Source organism: Aphelocoma coerulescens, chromosome 1A (assembly GCF_041296385.1).
Source record: "Aphelocoma coerulescens isolate FSJ_1873_10779 chromosome 1A, UR_Acoe_1.0, whole genome shotgun sequence".
Lineage (NCBI taxonomy): Eukaryota > Metazoa > Chordata > Aves > Passeriformes > Corvidae > Aphelocoma > Aphelocoma coerulescens.
In genome coordinates, this window is record NC_091014.1 from 36845303 (window position 1) to 36864560 (window position 19258).

At 42.2% G+C, this 19258-nt stretch overlaps 1 protein-coding gene across 3 annotated transcripts in view; it reads right to left on the bottom strand.

Annotated features, from left to right (window-relative positions):
• Positions 1-12723: 12723 nt before the first annotated feature.
• The window catches only part of PTPRB (protein tyrosine phosphatase receptor type B), a 63502-nt gene continuing 56967 nt past the window's right edge, over positions 12724-19258 (bottom strand). For 2 of the 3 annotated variants that reach the window (XM_068999020.1, XM_068999027.1), the window contains 2 exons: positions 18369-18489; positions 12724-17372 (listed from right to left, as the gene is read on the bottom strand). In XM_068999020.1, coding sequence (XP_068855121.1) covers positions 17350-17372; positions 18369-18489 — 144 coding nt within the window. In that variant the 3' untranslated portion in view covers positions 12724-17349. Of the gene's footprint in view, positions 18490-19258 lie in introns of all 3 variants that reach the window. The other variant, XM_068999012.1, reaches the window with a different exon arrangement.

Here is a 19258-nt window from a genome sequence, read left to right on the forward strand (position 1 = left end):
ATATTTATATGCCATTGCTTTGAGGAATTTTGTTCTGGCATGCTGTCTGCTGCTCTGCTTCAGTAAGACCTGCCTTCTCTTTCATGTAGTGCAATTAAATCAATTTGTTTATACAGTATCGTTCTCTGTTAGCTTCTAAGGCTCATTTTAAAAGTTGCAGTAATAGGAGAATTTTTTTGTTGCATTTTTCCTGCTTGTGTGTTTCTGTGTTGCCAGTAACAGACAAGATTTAACAAAGTTAGAAAATTTAAGTGCTGAATGAACAGCTTAATTCGAACTCAGAGCAGATGAGGGATGTCATGGGAGAATCCAGGGGCATTTTAGAAGATCATTACCCATAATCTCTGCTATAAACATAGCCCTTTGACAGGGGTCCAGCACAGACTGATGGATTTGAAGGACTGTTTTTAACGGAGCTCTTCAGTAGGTGCTGCAGGATGCAGGTTGGGAAGTACAGTGAGGAGGTAGCACAGGTCTCAGTTTCCAGACTTGCACTTCCAGGTGTGTTTTGAGGGATTTGTCCTAGAACAGAACAAAGATGTCTGCGAGGCGTGAGAGTGCAGAGCTCTCTGTGCATCTGCTGCTGCAGCTCAGCCTGCCTCTGCCCACCCCAGCCCTGGTGCTGCCATCTGTGGGGTTCCCTGTCTGCAGTTTGCTTCTGGGAACCCTCGTTGCTGGGCCAGGCTGTGGGGTCATGCCCACAGGAGCAGGTATGTCTACAGAGGGCTGCCACACAGCTCAGCTCAATTCACACCCAACATGAAAGCCTCCATCAAGTGTATGTTATCCTGTCAGAGTGCAGCTGGGAAATGTGGGGGAAACACTGGTCAATGTTTAAAACCTTTTAATAGATAAAGTGATAGGGCTTAAGTATTCTTGAGGAGGTGTCTAATGCAATTTGCTAAGGCTTACTTGAAAAATGGATACTATTAAAAATTGGCAGTGGGTCTGGTCTGACAGTGGGACTGTGTGGATTGCCTGTGAACAGAAGGGAAGTGCTGTGCAAGCAGCTTTGCTCAGCACTGCAAATACGGGAGCTGCCTGCCAAATCAGGGTTTTTGCAAACTTTAGTCTAAATGGACAAAGTATCTTAAAGCCAAGAACAAACACGTGAAAGAGGAGACACCTAGAACAGTGTTTAATAAGAAAAGAAAAACACTAAGGCCATGGCTTATATTTCAATAATCAGATGAAAGGAAGCACAGCTGAATTTCTAATTATGATGCTTATTATATCATGCAAATATAGTCTTTCAATCCCGGACAGAAATCCCATAGCCAGAGTTATTGAAAAATCAGCTTATTCTTGTGTGTGGTTTCTCTGAGAACCAAAACCTCTTTGTTTGGGATTTTTTTTGCCTCAGCATGGAACAGCTGCTATTCCTCCATTAACTTTCAATCAGAAACCAACCGCTTCCCTTTCTGGCATCTTAAGAGGCTGCTATGCTGATCTGTCAAGCTCACAATCTTTGCTGCAGGAAGCATGAGCAGGAAAACCTCTGAGGGAATATGTGTGCAATTAATCATCCTGCCTTGTCAGGTCACAGACCCACTGAATGAATCAGCCCCAAAGTTGGATATTTGAGAGTCTGTGCAATCCTCGTTCTGGTTTGATACGTGAGCGTGAATGCTGCCATTGCTTGCACTGCATTTAAGTCACAGCTCTTTGGTGGTCTAATGGTTTGAAGTCTTGTAAGCCAGAAAATCGCTCTGTGTGTATTGGATGCATGGCTGGAGATGCTATAAAAAGAAAAAAGAATAGCTTATTACACTATATAGCTGTAATTTTCAGGTAAAATTTTATTGTAAAATAAATGTTGGCGTAGCTGTAAAATTGCATACACACCTACAGTACACAATCTCCAAACAGCACATACAGCAATCAATCCAAAATAACTCTCCCAGAAATGTAGAACTACTTCTGACATTGCATTAAAATTAAAAAAAAAAAAGGCAAACTCTCTGTAATTTAATTTAATGGGCTAATGGAGCATCAAACTTTACTTTTAGTGATATGACTTTTCCCATAACATTTCAGCTAGCATAAGTTCTATATTTTTATTTGCATGCCAATTGTCATTCACTAAAAGCAGTTGGAAAAAAATCAGCCAGTAAGCTCTTTCACATAATTGCTTGTTCAGCACCTGAGGGTTTCTGGACAAAATACTTCAGCTATTTGGACCCCATACAGCAGGATCAATTCCTTTTGCTCTCTTGCAGTAGGCTGGTTTGTCTCATGGCACCCACAGGAGAGGGAGCAGAGCAGCCACCCACTCTCCGCTGCTGTGTCCATCCAACAGCATCTCTAGGATGTAATATCTGGCTTTTGCCAGGGGCCTGGATATCAGGAGCACTGCCAGGGTGTGGGGCTGTGTGGTGGGAGCATGACCCAGGGGCATCAGGGAGAGGACTCCTACCTAAGGACGAATGTGAAACGTTGGAAGGGGCATGGGTTTGGCAAAGAATGAAATCTTCCATAGAATTCAAAGGGCTGAGCTATATTTTCCTGCACTATTCTTCTGAAGAATAAGGTTTGAGATGACTAAAAAATTATTGTGAAATATTTGGGAAATCCGTTCTTAGGCAGGGGGAGAGTAGCTTGGAAGGGCTAAATATACAACAGTCAGTACACCTAAATAGCAGGTAGCCTATTTTTTTCTGAAAAATCATGAAAAATGGGTCTGATACAAAAGGCAAGAAAAAAAAAGGAAATTATGGAGTAAGCTAGTGTCTCTTGCTTTTGATGGATTAATTTTCAATCCTTATCAAAAATATAGAGCATATGTTATGAATCTGCAAGTATCTGGACAAGTGAATCACAGGCAGTAAATGATTCTGCTGTATTAAACATAAATAGTGTCCTGTGAACTTTCCTGCTTTTTTACTAATGGAGACCTATAGGGGAAGCAATACATCATATGGAACATTTTAAATAATCCCTCAAGATCTTATTGAAAAAATTAATTGAGATCAGGCTGGCAGTGAGAGAGAGGAGACTGAAAATGGGCTGCAGAATTGTCAACACAAAGCAATAATGAAGAGTGAGCTACCAAGCACAGGTGTGGGATGAGGTGTCTCACTAACTTTATTCATGATATTAAATAGCAAGGTAAAGGGCAAATTAATTGCATTTTTTAAGATATGCCAGATCAGGAGATTTATGAGCTCCAGTTTGATGGGCAGGTGACTCAATAACAAATATAAGGAACTAAGAATACTAGTAGAAGAATAAAATGTCTTTTCTTGGAAAATATAAGGTAATAAATAAAGATAAAAGGTACAGACCAAATGTTTTGGTGGGAGGAAACATCTCAGCAAGCAAAACTGTGACTGTAAAGCCTTCAGATAGCTGCTAAAAACCACACCAACTGCTAGCTAACCCAGGATTTTGATGGCATTTAGCTGATGTTTTGGGGCTGAAACTGTAGCCTTTTCTCCAGTAGCTGTCACTAGGTGACATTTTGGGGACATGTGGGGGTACCATGTTCTTTTAACCTGTTTCAACCTATTTTTTTCATCTGTTTTGCTCAGAGCAATATATTTCCCATTCTTTTTTGTGTTGAAATTTCTGGGAAGTTGAGAGCAGTATTGCATGGGATTGTTTACAGCAATTTGGGCAGTTTTTGGTGCCTGAGGAGGGATTTGAAGCAGGCAGAACCCAATGGAAATAGCCCCATCCTGTCTGGGTCCAGTAAAGCAGAGTAGCGACTTTTGCTGCCAGCTTTAGGCTCTGCCATTGCAACATCAGAACCACCACATCGATTTTTGCTTCCAAAAAGCAGCTCAGTTCTGCTGCAAACCCATGCATGACCAGAGGACCCCTGCCTAAACTCTTCCCCGGGGAAGGAAGCTTGCACAACTGGATGCAGCAAGCAGGACATCGCTGGGGGTGAACAAATCAATGTCCACTGGTGTCAACGTCAATAGGTTTGAGGCTAGGTGGGGTTTTCCTCCAGAGTTATTTTGGGCATAAGCCATATATTCATGCACACAAGTTATTTGATGGTAACCTGTCTTCCTCACTGACAGGACGTGCATGTGTGCCCACAGAATTCTTGCTGTGCCAAGCAAAGCAAACTAAAAAGATTCAGGCAAATCTCCATATTTCAAGTCAGTTTTAAAATTATGTCTTGACCTATCTTGAAATTGTTGGGAATTGTTTTTGTGATAATACCTATACAGATTTACAGCCCATTTTGTAGGAATAGAACAGCTAATGTATGGCTGCATAGTGGAAGCTCAGTGCAGTGCTAACTGTGCCTCAAAGTAAGATGGATTGGAAGTTCCTCCTTCCCTGCTTCCTGCTATTGGAGTGGCGCACACATGCTTTGATTTCCCTCTGTTGCTTCCTTGTTAAGCACCCTCTCTCCAGGCACACAAATACATATGTATTGTGCAGTAAGTGTTTACCAAACTCATCATTATTCTGTATTCATGCACACTGAGCTGTCTTTCTCAATAATTAGCTTTGTAATGATCAAAGACATTCTGTACTGACTTGCATTCCTCCTCATTTTATTGTTCCTCCATCACTCCTCTCTAATTCTTCTTATGTTACATTTTCAAGGTTGCTTTTATTGATAGCCAAAACAAAAAGGCAAAATAAAAAATGAAAAGCCAAATTGATTACGTTTATATTTATTTTGCAAAGACATATTAAAATTAATTTCTTATTTTGTCTGACGTACATTCTGTGCTTTGCTAAATAACCTTGAACACTGCTGCCAAGTCAAGCATTGCTATTAGCAATATTCATTATGTAGTTCAAAAGTGCTCTGATAATTTGTCCCTCTACCTTTAAACACTACCTTTTATACCCTATGACATTTGAGAAAGAAAAACCACATAAGAAGAGCTGCAGTCTTGTTGACAGTGAAGCGTTTGGTTCCTCTTTCACAAGAGTAAATTCCTGGCAAGTGCATCATATTAAAATGTACTCTGTCCTTGGATGAGGAAGAAGAGGGCTGGCAGTAGAGTCATTAATTGGAGTTATGTCTCCTCACAACCCTGGGAAGCAAAAATTTCTTTTACAGGAAGCTGATCTGCTGCCTGCAGAGGTTATATTTTATATGAAAGGCTGGACAGTGAAACAGAGACATATATGAACTGCAGGGATCCTTGCTCCTCAGTTCCTACCTCAGAGACTAGCCCAGTTCCTGTCCCTTGCAGGAAGCATCTGTGGGAAGATGCAGGTTTTGTGGAGCGATTCAGTGTTTCTGCACATCAGCAGCACAGTTAAAAGCTAAAAATGCTCCGGGAAAACTGGCTGTGCAGGCCAGGGTGTGAGGCTGTGAGTGGCGGTGCTTGCTGCTGCTTCCACTGGCTGCTAGCTTGACAGTGAAGATGCAGTTCTACATGCTAGCTGGGGTTGGTACTCACAGATCTGAGGGAAGAAAGACAGCTTTTCCTCTCTTTTCCTCCCTCCCCCCATTGCTTTATCCCTTACTGTTCCTCTGAACAATGCCCTCGCAGTTTGAACTCATTTTCTTTGAACTGCAGGCACTGCACAACTCATACTTTTGCCTGTTATTCCATCCCTAAACATCTGCCATTATTTATCTGGATAGTTTAAACTCTTTATGTTCCATTTATTAGCATCTCTGAGAATTACCTCCAGCTTTGTGTGGAAATATGTTCAATGGTGGAAACAGCTGCAGGGCTCCCCAGCTCCTCTTGTGATGGATTCCACTACAAGGCGACCTCCACCGTTCAGAGGGTGGGATTTGATGACTGTGCCATTTTCCTGGAAAGAGGCCACAGCCCCATCCAACACAAGCTAGTGCAATCTCTTTTACCACCTGGGTTTTGAGTGAAGACATTTTTAATGCAGATCCAGAGGCAAATGCCATTGGCAAACACCTTTCCTCAGTTATGCTGGCAAAAGAGCTCCTGTTCTCCTGTCCTGCTGGCTGTGCTGCAGTGGGCTCCCACCACACAGCACTCCCCCAGCATGTCTGGGGACACGGCATTTGCGCTGCCAGGAGCTGTGGCAGCTTGTCCTCACCCAGCCTTGCCCACCGTGGTCTTAAATGTAAGGAAGACAGGGGGAGAAGGGACTTAGAGCTTCACACAGATTAATGAGCTGTTCTTTTTGGTGTCTTTTCCCCTTACATTTCAGAATTCTGCTAGGCTGAAATGCTTGCTTCAGGGTTCCATCTTGCCCAGATCTCATATTTCCTACCACCATTGTCAAGTACCAAGGATGTGGTTAGGTCACACCAAATTCTGTGGCAAATTAGACCAGCCACAATGTTTGTGGAGAAGCTTGATTTTGATACTTAATTGTGAGTATCAAGTTGAAGGCTGGAGGGCCATTCATTCCTTCTGCTTAAAGGTCATTGCACAAGCAGCCTTTGAAGTTCAATTACTTCAAGGCCCATATACCACCCAAATCTGTCTGTGTCTCTGCTGTAAGGTTTAAAATGCACCACTGTTTTCTATAGCATCTTGCATGCCATCTGTTTTCCAAATCACTTTCCTCAGCTGCATAATTTAATTACTGAGATAAGAACTAGAGGGGGGAGGATATGGAGAAAAATGGGAAATTTGTTTGTGAAGCATCTGCATTCAATTCTCCCTTTCAGTGTGTGGGTACTAGAAGACATAAAGTGGCACTTCAGAAGCAAAGGGGACCTGGTCACCGTAACAAGGCTTTCAGCTTCTCCATGTCCCTGGAGAAGGTTGATGCAGGGAACAAAGTCTCACCATGCTGGGCTTTCATGTGCTTGGCATAATACAGGACATGAACTAATATCCGTCATCCTCCTGCCAGCCAGAGCTTTTCGTTCGCTTTCTCTGGTCCCTTCCTCTTTGAGGCTGGTACCCAGCCATTTTTAGGCATACTTGCACCTATGGGAAAGTCAGTGTTAGATTGGTCTTTTTTCAACCCCATCATCCTGTTCCTCAGGGGGATAGGTGACAGTCTGGGGACTGAGCTGGGCTGCAGTCTCATTTTCTGGGGGCCGCCTGGAGGGACTTGTGAGTGGCAGATCATGTTTGGCCAGTGCAGCTGGACTAAGGGAGTGGGGAAAGGTCTGAGAAGCAAAGTCAGTGATGCCTGACAACCCATGCTCTGTGAGCCCATGGCTGCATAAAACCCTCAGACTCTCTCTCCTGGAACAAACTGGGGAGATTAAAAATAGCTATTTTTTTGTTGATGACAAGGTAATTTTAACACAGGTCACTTCCCCAGTCTGCTGCACTGAGTGCCAACAAGCAGAGAGATGTGGGAACAACTGGGCAGCACAGGGGGCGGAAAGGAGAAGGTGGGAAGAGAGCCACTTCCACAGCAGCATCTCAGGCAGAGGATTCCAGTGTGGCTTTCCCTGGCAAGGCTGAGTGAGGAAGGAGAAGTGGGCCTCCCCTTGGTGCAAGGACCTCATGGGCGAGGTGAGTGTGCTCCTGCACTGCAGGATCTCGTCAGCTCAGCCCCCTGCTCCGAGCACCACGGAGCACCACCGTCCTCCGCGATCGCACCATATGGTCCTCCGCAGGCTTTTTTTTCTTCTGGTCTCTGAGTGTGCTGGATAGAAAAGGGGAATTAAATAAAAGATGTCACCACAATGCTGCTGGAGGTCTTTGGTGGCTTTATCCTTTTTCTAGCTGCCTTCCCATCCCAGCATGGATGTATGTGCATTTTCCCCCACTGAAATGGATGCATCTTCTCTAGACAAGAAAATAAAAAATTCACTAACCGTATTTTCTGTCTTTTCTCCTTTTTCTCTCATGGACTCAGTTCAATAAGATGTTTAGATCTAATCCCACCAAAGCAAAGAGAAATCCATGATGAAGAATATTGCCAGGTCAAGGATCTGAAATTTTCTTACCTGCCTTGGTTCAAAAAGCACAACATACTTGATGCTAGCACTCCTTTTTGTTTTTTCCTTTCTCCACTTTTGTAATTGAAAGCTCTGGCATTTTAGAGGCAAGATTTCAGCTACCCTTGGAGCTGCTGGAGGATGCTGGGGGAGTTGCTCATTCACCAGAATGTTTACAGAAAATTTGTCACAGCCTGACCATATCTAATTGGCACAATGTGTAAAGAAACAGGCTCCTTGGATATTTTTAGTACTCTCCCACCTTTCATAGAACCTAGCACAGGACTGTTGGGCATAACTAATTCCAGTTGTCTGCCAGTTCATTCTGTCAAAGTTGGATTCTCACAAACAATTTGGCTCCAGGTGTCTTTTAGATCGAGTGATAAGAAAACAGGATGCTGGCATTTATCAGGCGTGGTGTCTTGAGCATATCTTTTCTGATGTTTGATACTTTGCACATTATATATTTATTGCCTTTGCAGCTATCCTTTTTTTTTCTCCTAGTCGTTTCATTGCTGCAACTTTAGTCATTGACAGGCAGGAGAAATGACCCCAATTAACACATGGACCTTTCTGTAGCTGTCTTTTTTTTGCATAATATTTTTTCCCTAGCTAAGATGCATCAAGCATTCTGAACATCTTCACTTTGCTTTCTGCATCCAATTATTTTTACTCTGTGTTTTTATAGTGTAGCTCCATTCATACCAAACCTATTTGGGTAGCTTTACTACAGGCCATATGGTCTGTATTTGATTTTCCAGGAAGTTTGTGTGTTCTCATCTGGAATGCCCCCAGTCTCTTTTTTAATTTCAAGATTCTTTACTCTCTGAGGTATGGAAAAGAGAATTGGAGGGCCTTCTTTCTGTGCTGGCCACACTACAGCCTCAAGCTCGATCTGGGCAAAAACCTGATACATTTATCCCATGTATCCAACAGGACTGGGAGAGATCTTGTGATTATAGTGCGAAGAGTTAATTTTTAAAACTTCTATTATTAAGTTTCCAAAGTAAAAATTTTTTACATAACTTTGCATCATGGAGCAATGAAAACAAGTGGATTTGAAATATTCCTATTGATATATATGTATGACTATGCCAAGGACAGGGAGAATTTGCAAATGAGTGTTTAGTCAGTGCTATTTCCTTCATGCTTGCAGACCGACTCAGGGGTCTAGTGCTACTGTCCTGCAAAGCCACCCAGTGTGGATGCTTTCCTCTCTGAAGAGGCCTCTGCCACTATTTCCCTCCAACACTCTGCTACTTTGCTGATCAGTGGAGACACTTCAGCTGCAAACCTCTCATGCTCGACAGCTGCAGTCCTGGGGAAGAAGTGGAACTAGTCTGAGAACTGGGTTTGGGTTTTCAGACCTCTGAGTGTAACTCCAAAGGGCATTGCTTAAATTCAGAGTTTTATCCCAAAAATACAGTGCAGCTCCCACAGAGATACAAGGATCTGAAGCCTTTGAGGAGGTGATCATATCCACTAAGCAGGGTGAAGTGACCCAACTCCTAGTCCATCCCCAAATGTAACTGAGGTACAGGAATAGTAACCAGTTCTTTTAAGCCCATGGATATCTACATTAGGCACTGTAGAACTCTCCTAAGGATGACTGTGCTGTCAATATATTGACCTTCTGTGTCTTTGATGAGAGACATCCCTCTGGGGTATGATTCCTGCTTGGGCATAAGCAGTCATAAGGGCAGTCTGGGATGATTACGCTGGATAGATAGACATCTGTTGAATGGAAATGTTGCTGTGTGATCACATAGAGATACTTGGTGTTTGCTCTTTCTCCTCAGTCAGTGAGCTTCTCCAGAAGATAGTTCAGACCTGAGATGCCAGAGGCCACCATGTGTTTGAAGAGCTAGAGGGAGCCAGGGTAGGCAGCGGCTTGGTCTCTTGAGTGCAGCCTCTATATGGTGTGTACAACTCAATACCATCCTGATGCCTGGCTTCCACATCACACGGGCAAAGCAATCATTTCTGAGCCAGAAGTGGAGACAAGAACTTGGAGACAAGAAAGAAATACCAGATCAAAGCCAAATTTATTCTCCTGATAACCCATCAAAGGGTTTTTATGAAGGTGTTATATTAAGCCCATATTCAGCTTTCTTCTGCCCAAGTTTTGGACGTATGCATGAGGATGCACTTGGACATTGCTTAGTAAAACACATCATTTTAAGGCTTTGTGCAAACCAGCACAAAGATAGATACATAGAAAAACATCCATGAGACCCAACCTTTGAAAAAGGGCTGCGGGAGACATGGACCTCCAGGAGGGGCTCACTCAGCTTACCCCATTATACCTGCCCCGTCTTTTGGAAAGAACAGTTCCTCTTCTTGAACGTGTTAAGATTTGTAGGGACAGAAATACCCAGGTTTGGGCCCCTTCTTGTCCTGAGAGGAGTAAAATTGCAGGTCTTTGGTGTTCTCTGCCAGCCAGGTTGTGTGGCCTCACGGATGTGGGGAGGGCGGGAAACCTCTGTCTTTATCCTTGATAAGAAGTAGCTGCTCCACCTGCTACTAGTTTGGTTTGCAAGCATCAGCAAGCAACCACCAAAGGCAAGCAAGGACACTGTGTGTGATTTGGCAGGGATTTTGGCATGAGTGTGCAAAAAGCTGTGTACTATGATGTCTGGCCAAGCTGCTGCAGCACTTGCCAGCGGTGCTTGGTGCCTGGCATTCGGCTGCTGCACAAGGCCATGGCTGTTGCACTCTTGGCCCAGCTCTTGTCACTGATCTCATGCTCTGGGCTTCTGGAGTGTACAGACCCTCATAGCCTTGGGATGGGGGCATTGGTAGAGCTGGTGTGTCCCCATCACACGCCTCTACAGTCCCCACCACGTGCTGTGGCCCCACAGCTCAGTGATGGAGGGAGGAACATGCCAGTACTCAATCCTAGCTGGGCTACCTTGCAGTTTCCTCTCTCATTGAACCCTGAAGCTGTGTGCACCCACCTGGAGCACTATGTTGGCTAGGACATGCTTCTGCCATCCATCCCAACTGGGACTTTGAGTAAGAGGGGTGAGGAGGGCAGTCTGCAACTGGGCTTGGACTGTACCCTCGCTGCGCTGACAATGACCCTGCCTGGTCAGTGAAAGCCCTCAGAGGAATTTTAGCATCTTTTGGGGGCCCCAGGGCCTCTGCAACAGCAAAACTGTGGGTGCTGAGGTGATGTTTTCCCTGGATACTTAAAGGGTTTGAGGTTCACAAAAAGCTTTGCCCTCTTGGACCAAGGTTCGCACCTGCTCTGTGCTGCTGACTACTACTCCAGATCTCTGCGACCTGGGACCATCTCTCATCCCAAGGAAAGCTGCTCGTTGTAGTGAGGTTCTGCATGATGCAGTAAGCACCCAACTGGGGTATAAAGAGGAGGCCAGGACCTGCAGGAGCCAGACCCCAAGAAGCCGCAACCTCGGCCTGAGGAGAACCAAGAGCAGGTCACTTCCAGGGGGAGGCCAAGGGTGGCCCAGTGATCAGTCCAGCCCAGCCATGCCACGGCTGCCTCCCGACCTGCCCATGGCCTGTGCAGCCATTTCAGAGCATCCCCCAGCCCCACAGAGCACTGACTCTGAGAACAAGAGAAGGGCTTCTTGCTTTTGCAAGTTCTCCACAAATGAATTGAAATGCTGGGTTTTTTTCCTCTTTTTCTGCTGGGGGTTTTTTGTTGGTTTTTTTTTTTTTTGCACAGCTTAGGAGTGGTATTGTACCAGAGGGTAGTGCAAAGCCCTGGCTAGGAACATCTGAAAGTTTCACTTGTGTTATTTGCTGACATACAGGCATTGCCACGTCCTGCCTGCCATAAGACGTCTGACACCAGCAGCTATTTCTAGAGCATAATAAAGCAACTGATAGTGAAGACAGGCACCAGCAGAAAACTGAAATTATGGCATGTGAAATGACTTATCAGACAAAGCTGCCAGCTCATAGGTATGAAGCCCAGGTACAAATCAAGTCCATATAAAAATATTATGGTTAAAAATTAGATTCCGGGGATATTTTAACAGGAATCAACCACTGTGTTCTTATTGAACTAGAAGAGACTCTTCAGTTTCCTTGCTGTACCATGTAAAAATATATGTATCTATCCTTGTGTGCAATGTTGGCCTTGTTTCTCTTGTGTGGAGATATTAACTGTACATTATTTTATTATTATCACTTCTCTTTTGTATCTACATTGGTTCCAGGACAGAGTAGAGTTCAGAGACAAACTTCTATATCATGAAGAAAAAACTCTCACAACTCCCTCAGCCTTCACTACACATCCCCTCAGCAAACAGTTCACAGTACAAGTCAACAAACCATTCTTCCTTTTAAATAAACTTGTCTTAAACACTTCTGATGACCAATTAGTAGTAACTGAGACAGAGCCCTGGCAGCAAGCTCGCTACTGCCAAGCACCCTGACCCCACAAGAATAGTTATACTATTAGTTTTTAAGAACTGTGGAGAGCTGGAGGAGAAGAAATACGTTTGTTAAAAACCGTGGTTCAGATCCTCAAGGGGCAGGCAGTGATTGAGCTGCCGTGTGGTGCTAGTTGGTACAACTGCCTGGCAAAATGTCTCTAAAATAACAGGCACTCAAGGTCAAGACCCACTGGGGTTCCAAACATCCATTGCATAACCCAGACAGTATCTGGTTTATTAAAGGAGGGCATAGAACTAGGGAGGAGAAGGTAACAACGGTATCTTTCCACATGGGCACTAATCTGGCCAGCAGGCAACAGCAGAGCCCCCTTTCCCCCAACAGGCTGAGGCTTCTGATGAATTTAATGTTTTCTGAAGACTGTCTCAACTGAAATCAAACTCACTTATGACCTTTTCTCTGAGCAGCACGACAACGAAATCCATAATGCAAAGGCAGTCAAACAGAAGACAAGAATGTGATTTTTTTAAATGAATGTTTTATTCATTAAGTATTTATAAAAATGTGTAAAATACACTCAAATATATTTCATTTGTTGATTGTAGCTAAAAATATAAAAATATACTTAAATGCATAAATTAAATTGACAATAGTAGCACAGTTCTGTGTCCACTCAATGTTTGTCAGGAACACAATTATAAGTAATTATATTGCATATGAGCATGGAATATGTACTGAAGATGTTTTTTACTCCAGGCACTGGCAAAGGATTTATGGCTAACCACATAAATTTCAAAACTGTGGGGTTTTCATTATGGTATACTGCTCTGCTGTAGAGCAATATACATTTAGCATCTTGATGTTCCTTACAGTATTTCTTTACCTTTCAAATAAACGAAGAAGCAACTAAACTGTCATGGTTATTAGTCTGCATCACTGACACTGTGTGTGTCCCAATTCCATAGTTTTTTCTCAATTAGCTAGTCCCTAGTCTCCAGTATTTCCTGCCAGCCTTAAAAAACAAATCCCAGTTTGAACCAGCTGTCGATCTGTGAGGTCACTGACCTCACAGACCAGTTTGCTCTGGCCATGGTGGTGCTACCAGCAGGTCAGGAGTTTGACTTTGTCAGCCTGAGGGGGACAGTTGAGGACATGGGGTCTACAGTGAGTTGCCCAAATACTGGGGTGACCACTCATGTCAATCCAAAGTTCAGCATCCTGGGATTATAAGTCCCAGAGCTCCAGAGCCCAGGCATCTGTGATGCGTCCATGAGGGAGTGGTGGTCATTCTACATTGCATTTTATTTACACAAACTGTATGTCTGAAGTATTGAAAGAAACCTGAATAAATGTTAAGCACCTGCCAAGGCACTCCTTGGACATGAAGCTGCGGCTGCAGCAGGCTGTATCTCTGAGTGTCAGATGCATTTCTCTGATCTGTGGCCTTGGACAGAGATGCTGATATAGTGATTAGATGGTTACTGTTCTCTTCCCTCTAGCCCATATACTAAATCCCAGGCTGAGGAGCACTGCTAAGTGCTCATGTACTCCTACCTGTCTAGTATTTAACTTTCTGCTTTCAAAGTCAATGTGTAAATAACCATATACAATACATAATACAAACTGGAAGCTCACACATTTTCTTTTCTCTGTTCTACAATTGAAAGGAAATTCATAGTTTATTATGGCACAAAGTAATATTTCTGGCATTTTAGGCATTATTTATTGCTAAATAACTATAGCAGCAGAGAAAAATGTATAAAGTTGCACTTTTTGACATCTTCACAGTATGCCTATTTCTCTCACCTACTTTTGTGTTCCATTAGTAACAAAAAATATCATTTATCAACTCCAGCTATGTAAAATCTTTTTTTTTCCTACAATTGCTAGTGGATCTTTTAATTGTATTGCACAGATTAAAAAAATATTTATTACAATTTTTTCATTATTAAATAACTTTCAATACAAAAATTTGAATTAACCTAAAAGCCCAACCCTGCAAGTGCTTCAGAAGTGGAATGGTATTTTCTTCAGGCAAGCACTCCAGTTGACTTTCATGAAAGTACTCAGGTAGCTTTGTGGACAATGCAGAGATTTGAAGGATGGGCTCCAAGTGTGCAAATCTTAGCTTATGGATCAGCAACAACACTAGCCTTGCTTTCTAACATTATTATTGGGAAACATCAAGAAGGGAATTCTGAATATCATCAAGGACATTCAAAAGATGTCTTTTTCCTTAAGAGCTTTGTTCCACACAGAAGCTCCTCTAAATCCATTCTTGTTACATTAACAATTCCCCATCAGTCCTGTTATGCAGCTTAGAGGCACAGTAAATATAATTACTTATACTGAGAAGTAGGTGTTGTATATTAACAAAATGCTACATAGAAACTTTTTTACTTTTTCTCTGTGGATTTACAGTGGTTTCATATGAGCAGAACTGGCTAGAGAGCAGAACCAGAGCAAAATAATGTGTGTATACGGTCTCATGTGTGACCTACTTGGGCAGAAATGTAAAGCTGCTCAAGAGCACCGTGCCAGAGTGTTTAAGGTCATCTGTCATGTTATGAAGTGATGATGAGGAAGAGGCTTATGAACTGTGTCCAGTATTAGCTGAGAGAAAAGATGAAAAGAGCTGTCTGCTATGACATCATCATTTTGGGTACACATTTGTGAACTCTGTAGATGCAGACAAGGGAGCTGAGAATGATAAAATAAACTGTAGGATGATGTGTGTCTTTCTGAGAATGATGAACAACATGCATACATAGCATACAATCAGCCTGTTGCTGATTTACTCAGATCATATAGCATTGAGTGAGCTCCATTTCCCTCAGCATTAAAAAATGACACAGTGATACAGAGTGTGAGGTAATTTATAGGGTACACTTGGTGTGTCTTAACAGTGTAATTGTACTGCTGGTAACTAACATGGTGATCGTCATTCCTCGGCTACCCCTGCAAAAAAGAAAGGACCAAATGCAGTGCATGTAACACAACAGCAGTTTTCATGATGCCTTAAGTCCAGCAGTTACTAACACGACCAACAATCGATCTAAAGATGCCATGCTCTTTTGTCCTTGCTTGCTAACCTAGTCATCTAGCAAAGGAAACAGAGAAATGAAGGCATCTGCAGAAGATGTGCACATTTCTCTGTGGTTTTGCTTAGACTTTCCTCTGTGAAAATGTCTTCCACTCTAATGCTAGTTCCCTTCTTCAGTTTCCATTAAGGGTGGTGAATTTTGAGGTTTGTGTGGTGCCAAAGAGAATGTGCAGGAGGGATGAGCAGTATTTTCATACAGAAACACCTAAAAAGATTAACTAAGTTTACATGTTTTGAGCAGCTGTGACAGCTGATTTGAAGGGTGGCTTCTGAGGCATGTGAGGCTATTTGGTCAAGAAAGGATAAGATTCCAGATGGAATAGGAAGAGTGACTATCAGGCTGTTACCTTCTCTCCGGGAAAACTAGAGTGACATGGATGTGCACAGTGCTGCTGTGCCACAGGAGTTCCTCCATTAGGCACTTAGTTAGCTACTTACTGATTCTCAGAAGGCCTTCAGAAATATTTATTTTTCTCAAAAACGGAAGTGGAATTTAGGCACTTGTCTTCAGCAACAAGCTCAGTTTTCTCTAGGAAAAGTACGGGTAGATATATGAAAGACCCACAAAGCCCTTCCTTCTTTTCAGGACGGAGAGGAACTGTTACTGCCTCTTCACTATTTGTTTGAGGAGCATTTTATAAAGACAAGTAATAGCTGAACAGAGTGTTTAGACCCTTGAATGAGATGCCTCTTTGCAGAGGAGAGAGCACTGTGCATAATCCACTTGGCTGGGCAGGATACCTGGTAAGTGCTCTTGGATTGTACTTCTTGCTAATCACCACATATCTTCAGTAATGAGTCCCTGCCTGGGGGCATGGGGGTTGGAACTAGATGATCTTTAATGTCTCTTCCAACCCAAAACATTTGATGATTCTATGATCAGCACAGCTCTTCCAGCCTACATTCCCTGATGATCCTTTTTCCATTCCAACTGCTCTTGTGGTGGTGACATCAGGTAACATTCTAGTGGAAAATTCTTTCTACGCAGACATGCTGGGGCCAAACTGTCTCTTTGTGAAAACAAATGGCATTTGAAGGATACCAACACTTGGGGCAAAGCAGCCATGCTGCAAGCAGCTTAAGGCCAGTTGTGTAGACGGTGGAATATATACCTTTATATGTCTTTGTTTCAATACATTTGCAGACCCTCTACTTTTTTGGCTGTCATGCTACAGCATTGTTTCTAATGAGCCATGGAAGTTGCCAGACTTCACATCCTCACAGATCTGTTAGCACAAATGTCTGAGGTGTTTCTTTGAACATCTTTCTTAATTCAAATTATACACATGTGAAAGTGCACAGACACAAACTGTGGTCTGATTCTGCTCTCTTAAACCAGTGAATGAAATGAGAATGTGACCTTTCTCCCCTCAAAGTATGTGGTGGGAGAAAGGTCTGCTAGACTTCACTGCAGTGTATGTTGTTTGATATTTTTCTACTATGTCACACTAGACTGAAACAGTTGCTTCTAGTGAGGTGAACCCTGTTTTACTTGGTTGTCAATGAGTTCTGTAAAAGGTATGCCACTGTGTTACGGTTTATACCCATTTTTGTCAGATGAAAAGCGGTAAGTTTAAAGTGTAGAGTAGCATTGTAATTCCTATACAGGACTACTGTTCCCTTGCTTAATAGTAGCTTATTTCATCTCACAAACATTGAAATATTTTTTAAAAATGAGGTTCTCCTTATAGGATTTTTCCCGCGTCATGCCAATAGCTTCCCAAATGCAGCAGTCCTGTTAGCCATACAATTTAAAATAGTTTATGTAGAACAGTTTATAAAAACTGTGATAAGAAAAAATAGTATTATCTGAAGCATAATATTAATATAAACAATATAGAAAAAATACATATTTACATAATGCCAAAATACAATTATATACATTAATATCTATTACATTTAAATTATATATCTTTAAAAAAAAATCACCAGACCAATAAATTATACACAGTCTCAACCAAAAGGTCTGGCACCTTTCTGGTGCATGAAATACATACATTAAAAAAACCAAAACAAACCCCCTAGTTAACAGATGTGTTCACAAAAGCAGGTATCTCTAACATTCTTAGTGCCTTGAATAAACAGCATCTGAAAGCAAGGAAAACTGAGATTAGAAAAAGTAAAACAATGCAGATTCAGCAGTGCTCTGAGAGGTGGCTGTGTGGCAGCAGCACTGGCTGGTGACTGATGTGACAGCTAGAGATCAGATCCCACCTCTGCTTGGACTCTCAATGTATAGAACCTGGATATTTCAGTTCTTGGCCTCCTCCAAGCCTGTTCTACCTGTTGATGACAACTCTGATTTCTACAGGCTACATCAAGAAAATGATTTTGATCTCTTACTGTATAACCCTAATACCTAATGTCCAAATTTGTGGAGCTACTGAGATCTTTCTGTCTTGACTCTAAAAACTTCCACATCCCTCAAGAATCTGCTCTACCAAGGCACACAGGTCACCTCTGCTTACAGCTTCTCCACATTGGTCCTCTGGCCATGAAAACAGGAGGTGAAGGGCAGTGCTAGTGCCAGGTTTGTTACCCCTGCAACTCTTATTAGCAAGGGACTGGATACAGGCTAGGAAAAGGAGCCTACAAGGATTGGGGTCTGGGGAGAAAGAAAGAGCACAGCCTAGGACACCTATATTTTCCAGTCAAGGCAGATGGGAAATCTCCCAAAGCTACCTATATAATCAACAGCAGATGAGGGTGATGCAGAGAGAAATCGAACGCTGTGAGTGACAGAAGAGCCCAGCGAGTGCTGTCAGTGGCCTTAGTTGCTTAAAGGTGGATGCTGTAAAGACTTGTGGGGTAAAACCAATATCATGATATCCTGACAGCATAGGAACCATGAAGTGTGAGACAGGGAGAGCATAAAGGTAAGGTAGGAGCAGGAAGTGCTGTTATAATGACTACTAATGAAGGAAATAAAGACACAGCTGCAAGAATGAAAAGAGCAGAGAGAACAAATGAATGTCCAGGAAATAAAGAAATATCAATGGTTAAGGATAACACAATTCCCCCTCAATTACATTGTCAGTGAGCTACTGCATTTGAAACTTCACAGTTTGATAAACTTGCAGTTACCTCTGTGATACTCTGGATTCACATTTTCATATATTGGAAATAAGGGATTTTCTTGTTCACTGCGAAGTTTTCTGGCTCTTAGCACATCTCTCACACATTGATGTAGATACACATATTGACACTGCAAAAGATTTGCTTTTAAGACACTGAGGAATTCCGTAATTTAATTTTCTGTATTGCAAAAAATCAGTACAAGCTAACTCCTTCACACAAAATCAAGGGTGGTGTTAAGAATTAATCTCCTTTTTATGCTAGTAATATACTAAACTTTTGTGATCACCTCTCTTTAGAAATAACACCAGTAAAACATAAATGAACACAGTATGTTTTGACAGATCATGCCTTGAATGAAAGCTTTAACAACTGTAAAGCGCAATTTCACATGGTGCTGTGTTGGATAGCTGCTACTTCTGAATGCTTTGGTATAAAGTACATGTAGAAGAATTACTATGTACAGGGACGCACACAGAAAAGACAAACAATTTCCTGATTTTTTTTGTTCTGGAAAGAAGTATTTTCCACAGAATTTTATAATAACATATAAATATTTCAGACAACCTTGAGAAACCTAAATCTCTGGAAAAAAAAATCAGTATTTTTTTGATCCAGCATAAGTTCTAAGATTTTTTCTGACTATTCAGCAAATGACAGTCTTTTCTGAAGAGTGCCTTTCATAGAATGGAGCTAAGATGACATTCACAATCAAAGTAAGGAGGCTCAGCATGTTATTGGCTATTGACTACTCACCAAACTATCTTAACAGAATAGATCATTGAACTTTCATGCTTTGCTACTCTTTGTGGTTTATGACATGGGTCACAATAATTTTTGATTAGTGTAACATGGCACCCAAACATTAGGCCGAGCATGTTTATATATCAAGGTGTACC